General features: G+C 41.0%; 1 protein-coding gene across 1 annotated transcript; it reads left to right on the top strand.

Moving 5' to 3' along the window:
- Positions 1-522: 522 nt before the first annotated feature.
- LOC311492748 (low affinity immunoglobulin gamma Fc region receptor III-B-like) lies at positions 523-1,493 on the top strand (the record flags this gene model as incomplete). The annotated part of the gene is made up of 3 exons (XM_084551135.1): positions 523-787; positions 867-1,118; positions 1,204-1,493. Coding segments are annotated over 3 exons (807 nt in total), but the record flags the coding sequence as incomplete, so codon positions are not given.
- Positions 1,494-7,521: the final 6,028 nt, after the last annotated feature.

Below are 7,521 nucleotides of genomic sequence, written 5' to 3'. Positions count from 1 at the left end.
TGTGTTCTTTCATGGTGTAAATATCAGATTATGGAAGAACCACTGTTGTGTTCTAACATTTCATTTATTACTTGAAGTTATTTACAGAGAACTGAAGCAGAAGTCAAAGCCTCCTCTGTCTCTGTCCTTCACATGGACACACAGCTGCTCTGTCTGAGTCTTTAACAGATGAAGACTTTCAGAATCCCAGCAGTTGACATAAAGTCTGTCTGGAGTTAGTGTTGAATGATTCTTTAACATCACTGAGTCCTCAGCAGTGGATCCACCAGAGATCTTAGAGGAACCAGAGATGAATGAAACTCTTCTTGATGATTTAGTTGAACTCAAACTAACCTGAGTGTCATTTCTCTTTAGTTCTGAGCTCTCTGCTGTTCAGCACAACAAACCAAGGTTAGTCAACGTCTTCATTCACTTTGAACCTGTTCAATCCTCATCATTATTACTCAGTAGAGTCAAAGCTTTCAGTCAACATCTCTCAGAGAAAAGACATTAAATGAATCATATTGTTTCATCTGAACCCTCCCAGCTCGTCTGACTGTGAGTCCCAGCAGCTCTCAGTTCTTTAGAGGAGACTCTGTGTCTCTGAGCTGTGAGGAGGACGACAGCTCTGCTGGATGGACTCTGAGGAGAAACACCACCGGAGGACAGAGGACTCAGTGTGAGGACTGGGGAAAACCAGCTGGTTCTTCCTGTACCATCAGTGGTGCTTCCACTCAGGACAGTGGAGTTTACTGGTGTGAGTCCAGAGAGGGAGCAACCAGTAACAGCATCAACCTCACTGTCTCTGGTAAGCTCAGACTGTGGAGTTAGTATTGATGAAGCTGTGTGGAAATGGATGAAATGCTGTAGTTTGTCTCTGTGTTGAGGTGGACCAGTGATCCTGCAGAGTCCTGTCCTCCCTGTGATGGAGGGAGATGACGTCACTCTGCTCTGTAAAACAAAGACCACTCCCTCCATCCTCTCAGCTGGTTTCTATAAAGATGGCTCCTTCATCAGGACTGAGTCTACAGGTCACATGACCATCCACCCTGTTACCAGGTCTGATGAAGGCCTCTACAAGTGTGGCGTCATCAGTCAGAGACTTGTAGAGTCTCCATCCAGCTGGATCACTGTCACAGGTGAGGAGGTCAGAGATGATTCTTCAGCAGCTTTCAACATTCACAATGAGACAATCAGTTCATTATTAGCTTTGCTTCATTCTAGGGAAACCCACCACCACACCTCCTCCTACATCCACACCTCCTCCTACATCCACACCTCCTCCTATATCCACACCTCCTCCTGGTTCCTCTCCTCCTGGTTCCTCTCCTCTCCTCCCTGTGTTGTCGTCTCTTTCTTCTCTCTGTTCTCTGGTTCTTCTGGTTCCTCTGGTTCTCCTGGTGAGACGATGTGTTCGTAGGAAACCTGAAGGTGAGACACAGACTTCTGGATTTATTTTATTTACAGAATCATTTCTTCTCTTCATTACTTATTTGTATCAACATTGTGCTTGAATATTATTCTAAATGAATTTTACTTAGTTCCACATTTCATCAACAAACAGTTTTCTTTCATTAAATGTTCATTTAGATTAATTTCCATTAAATTCTATTGTTGTTCATTTTGTGACGTCAAAATATCAGGGAACAAGAAACAGCCAATCAGACGGAGCAGAGGTAGAGTTGTTATTATTATTGTGTTTTCATGTCTTTGTGTCTTTGTGAGGACATTTGTTCTGTGATCAGACATTTCTATGTGATGGTGATAGAACACATTATATCAATAAGTGTCTTCAGGTTCTCTGTGTTCTGGTTCTCTGACGTCTCTCTCTTGGTTTCTCTAGTTTGTGTTTTAGGAGAATACTTTCTGAAAGAGGAGGATACTTTTAAATAAAGTTAAAATATTTTAGTCAACACAATGACAAGACAACTGACTATAGTGTTTAAATAACTCTATACATTTAGGATTTACATCTTTGATATAATACTGTATTTATATATTTTCATCTGATGCCTTAATCCATCAACAAGTAGATCAGCTGTGGTAAATGTAATGTTTAGTTGATGGCTCTGTTGTCAGGGAGGTTTGTTCTCTGTTCCTGTGGTGAGTCTGTTAACAGAAGCTAACGGCTCTGTTTCCTGATTCTGGTCTAAACATGGACCTGCTCATGGTTCACTGCAGGACGATACATTAATCAATGATAATTAATTTGATTATTTATTACATTAAATGAACTTTCTTCAGTCTTATTCTCTGTTCTTTCAGTTTAATTTTCATGTGACCTCAACTTTTTACCTTCCTCACATATAAACAGATTCAGATTTCATTTTAATAAAGTCTTCTAGTGAGTAGAGGTGGTGTGAGTGTAGTACTCCCTGCAGCAGCAGTACTGCTATCAGCTGCAGTACTGCAGTAATGTGATGTGTATCCATTGTATTTTCCAGACAGTGATCCAGCTGCAGTCTACTCAGCAGTGAGGACACCACAAGACGTCCCTCATGGACAAATATTCATCAGAGACAAGAAAGACAAGTCAAAGACCAGAGGTACAGCTGCTCTTCTTTCTCTCCACCATGGTTCACTACTACAGCTTTAGTCTCACATAAATGATAACACCAAATGCTAACATTCTTATGCTAAAACAAAAGCCACATATCTTCTTAATCTCTAAATGACTGCTGGGGAATGTATTGTTTTATCAGGAACATCTGTGAGTGATTTCCATCTCAAACTAAGATGGCTTCTGTTAACAACCAGACACCATTTGTTCAGATTAACCTGGTGGCAAAAAGAGTGATTCTCTAATGACTAATTCATAACCAGAGACACCAGACTCAAGGTGTGAATGAGGATGAAAGTTTTAAGGGACAGATGTAAAGACTGTTCTCTGATAATAACGTCATTCAGTCATTCATTCATTCATTCATCTTCTATACCCGTTTAGTCCTGTTAAGGGTCACGGGGTCTGCTGGAGCCTATCCCAGCTGTCATCGGGTGAGAGGCAGGGCTACACCCTGGACAGGTCGCCAGTCCATCGCAGGGCTAACACAGAGACAGACAACCATTCACACTCACACACACACCTACGGCCAATTTAGAATCACCAATTAACCTAATGAGCATGTCTTTTGGATGGTAGGAGGAAGCCGGAGTACCCGGAGAGAACCCACGCAGACACAGGGAGAACATGCAAACTCCCAATAACGTCATGAGAACTGAAAATAATTATATTTGATGAAAAACACCAGAATCCTAAAAGATCACTAAAACAACTTTAATTCATCCTGAGTCTGTTCAGCTAATTTTGTGACAATCCATCCCATAGTTACTGAGATTTCAGTCTGAAGAGTAGTGAGACTGAGTGTAGGAGCAGCTGACTGTCAGACTGATACTGATAGAGACAAACCTTTAGTATGATGAGAAGAACCGGAGTCTTTGTTCAGAGTAGTTTGTGGTTTTTAAACAGAAAACTCCACTTTGATTCTCCGTTTGATTGTCAGTCAATGGTTCCACAACAGTAGAAGTTGTTCATGTCAGTGAGGCTGTGGAGGCTTCAAACAAGAACACTAACTTTATTTAAACTAAACTAGTCTGTTCAGGATGAAATCCCTCACTGGCTTCTCACCATGAACACAACCAGTGATAACTGTTAGAATACACAAAGACTGACAACAAACATCTTTGAGGATGTGGAAGAGAACATAACCACTGTTATACCCTGAATTCAGACTGGCAGGCAGCACTTCCTTCTAACCAGCCTCACTATGTGAACTGTTATTTATGAATAATTCATTTTAGGTTGACTGTTAGACATTTGTCTTTAAGTTCAGTTTAATTTCAACTAACACTGGTTTAACCATCCATCCATCGGGTGTAGGGTCAAATAAGACTGAAGCCTCGAAGCCTGGTCTGTTGATAGTTATTATTTTACATTTATCTCCATAAAAAGATGAAATCCAACACTTTACTGATTCATCTTTGGACATTTCCTGACATCTGTGGAGACCATTGGTTACTGTGGATGTACATTTTTGAAAAAACCTCTCAAATAGTTTCACTTTTTAAATGTTAGGAAATCATGCATTCACTGAGGACAGAACAATGTTCAACTTTTATAACCTAATTAGTATAATATGATATATAACTATAGAAACATCAGTTGTCAGACAAACATGGACTCTGAACAACTTTCAGGCTCAACTGAATAGAGACTTGAGTCAGTTTAATGGATCCATGTGATCAACTTAAGCTGTTGATGGATGTTATAACCTTGGATGGTTAATAATGCACGCACTCTTCGAACGGTTAACAGACTTTACTTCGTCTGCAACAGCACTCATAAACAGGTAGTATCTCACAGGTAGCAGCGCATGTCAACAGGACGGGGTACACTTCTAAACATTCCTGGGGGTCACTGGGTTAATTAATAAAGGTTCCGGGGTGCAGCTCCCTCATAACACAGTAACACATTTTCAGTCTATAACAATGGACTTTAATGCAGGTCAGTGTGTGTTGGACTCAGTGTCACATTGTGATGAACTGATGTGTAGTTAGTGTTTAACTCTGAGCTCTGGTCCACACTCAGTAGTTGTTAGTAGGATCCATTCATCACTGGTTTGTTGTGAGGATGGAATTAGACTTTCTGAAACCATGAGAGAATAAAGAGACAGACTGATGAGAACAGAGATCCTCTGCTGGGAGTTTTCAGCCTCTCAAACTGTCTCTTGATCCAATTATTAATGTAGAACTTTAGAACTCTGCATGTAAAACCACAGCAGCAACTTCCTCCTGCTGACTGCACTGACCTGTAGTCTGATCAGATGGTGTGATAGTGGCACTTCTCAGTATAGTGTGGTCTCCTTTGGCTGCTCTTAGTGTGTACATTGTGTGAGTTTTGTGCCTTGTTGTGAGATGTGTCAGCTTTTACAAATAGCAGCAAACTGTTTGTGGTCGTCCACTTCTCTGTTTCTCAAACATTTCCACCAGAGGTGTTAAGAAGAGAAAAACTGTAAAAAGCTGCTGCTGTAAATATGCTGACAGTAATGATGCAGTTTAATAAAGAAAGAGGAACAAATGAACACAATCAGAGTTTAGAGCTAAGAATTTGTTGGTGATTAGACTCTGATGATGAGAATCAACTTCTCAGAGCAATGTCCCAAATGGAGGAAGGAGTCTAGACGTCAGTGGTGGAGCAGAGTTAATAGATCTCTGGAAAGATCTCAGATGAATCTGAAGGAAAGAGTTTGGTTCCTGAATCTTCCTGGTCTCTGTTTCTAGTCCCAGTAATATTGACCAATCATGTTTGAGCAGGCTTTGGTTCCATGCAGGTAAACAGATGATACCTGATGTGTTCCCAGACACCAGATCACTGGTGGAAACTACAGCTGAGACTCTCTGGACATCCAGAAGGATGAGGTGGTGATGGAGAGGATTCAAACAGATTTAATGAACAGAGAGACAGAAAGATCATTGGACAGTTTAGAGATGATGAGACTGATTTTAACAGCGTGAGACAAAGAAGATAGAGAAGCAGGAACAGCACACATTCAATAAAGTCCCAACACCAGGAACACATTATCCTGACTGAACACAGAAGGTTCATTGATGGAACTCTTGTGTGTTTTATTTTCCAGACAGTGATCCAGCTGCAGAGAACGTCACTTATGGACAAAGAGCCACCAGACCAAAAAGGACCAGAGGTACAGCTGCTCTTTACTTTCAACTGTAGACAGAGATTCCAGTCTCTAAGCCAAGCTAAGCTAGGTTAAGCACGTCCTGTTGTGAAATATAATGATCTAATCTCTACCACAATGAAAGAAAACCAAAAATCATCACTTTTTGTCAAAGTGATGATTAATTCCTTTAAAGAGATCTGAGTAACAGAGTGGAATGATGTTCAACCTGGTCTTAGTTTGACCTAAAGCAGATTTGAGTCTCATCTTGACGTGATATCTAATGATACAACTCTGTTATCAATCTCCTTATCATTAAATATACATCTGTCTACTTTTATCATTACATTTACATCTAATTTTCCAAATTATAATTAGAAACATAATTATTTTTTAATTATTAATTATTTTTACATAATTATAATTTCATAAAAACTGAGTTGTTTGTGATTAGACAACACTAACATAAAACATCCTGCACAGTAGAGACTGAAGTTACTTGATAGCAGCAGGATTTCATCCAAACACAAATCAAATTTGAACCAAATTCAATCTGCAATAGAAAAGAAAATTAATGTGTGTTTTATCTACTAGCGTTATGTGAATATTGCGGAGGTGGCAAAAGTATTCACATTCTGTACTTAAGTAAAAGTATGGATACTGCTGCCAACTCCCCAGAATCTAAACCAGTGGGTAGGTGAGGATAATGCCTGTCCACTGTGCACTTGTGTCTGCACGCTTAGCCATATTCTGACAGGTTGTAAGGTTAGTTATAGCCTGGTCGTTACCATCCTATGTTTCCGCCTGAAATTTGATTTCGGTCTGGCACGGAGTCTGGCCAAATTGCACTTCCATGGTTCGTGTGTAACCGCGCCAATCAGCGAACAGTTGAATGATGACGCGGAAGTCGCATGCCGAGTTGCTTGTAGTCCAGCGAAGCTTGTAGTTCAACAGCATAGCAACAATGGCGACGGAGGAAGAGACGCTAGAAGCCATCCGCGAAGTTGTCTCAACTCTCGAGAGCATCACGGAATTAAAACCAGAACAAGAGGCTTGTCTTGTCAATTTTATTAATGGCAAGGACGTCGTAGCTCTCCTTCCAACTGGCTTTGGGAAAAGTTTGATTTATTTAACTGGAAGCTGAAGTGGTAAGCGTAAGAGCCTGAACTCCGGCGCACAATATACGTCATTACCAAACGTTGCTGATTGGTTAAGGGAACTCCAATGATTTTAAACCTCAAAATAAGCATCCGCCCATTACGGAGACAGATTCCTATTACATTGGGCCAGACTAACGTGCAGACCGAAATCAAATTTTGGGCGGAAATGTAGGATGGTAACGACCAGGCTAGGTTAGTTACACCTGAAATCACAATCAGGTACTGAGATGTTTAGCAGCTGCAATTGAGGAAAAACGGGTGAATGTAAATTCCATGGCCGTTAACAGAGAGAATAGATGCATTAAGTTTGTACGGGAGGGAGAAAAGGCTAGACGAGCAGGCATCAGGCATAACACGGGACAGCTAAGAGTAGGAGGAGCCTGGCAGATGAGAGCGGATTTAAATGGACAACTGGTTTTTCCAACCGAGATAGCTACCCGTCTATGGCCAGATCTGCTGTTGTGGTCTGAGCTGGAGAAAGTAGTTTATTTCATAGAGCTGACTGTCCCATGGGAAGATAGAGTTGAGGGGGCTAACGAGTCTAAGAGAGCCAAGTATGCAGAGTTAGCAGCAGACGCAGAGCAGAATGGATGGAAGGCTTATGTCCGCCCGGTAGAAGTGGGTTGCCTTGTTTTTGTGGCAAAATCAGCGATTGCCCTTCTGAGTGAGCTGGGCATATGTGGAAAAAGCCAGAGGACTGCGGTATGTAA

The sequence above is a fragment of the Chelon labrosus genome (assembly GCF_963514085.1).
Source record: "Chelon labrosus genome assembly, chromosome: 1".
In the NCBI taxonomy this organism is placed as follows: domain Eukaryota; kingdom Metazoa; phylum Chordata; class Actinopteri; order Mugiliformes; family Mugilidae; genus Chelon; species Chelon labrosus.
The sequence above is the reverse complement of the archived record's forward strand: the minus strand, read 5'-3'. Positions and strand labels throughout refer to the sequence as shown.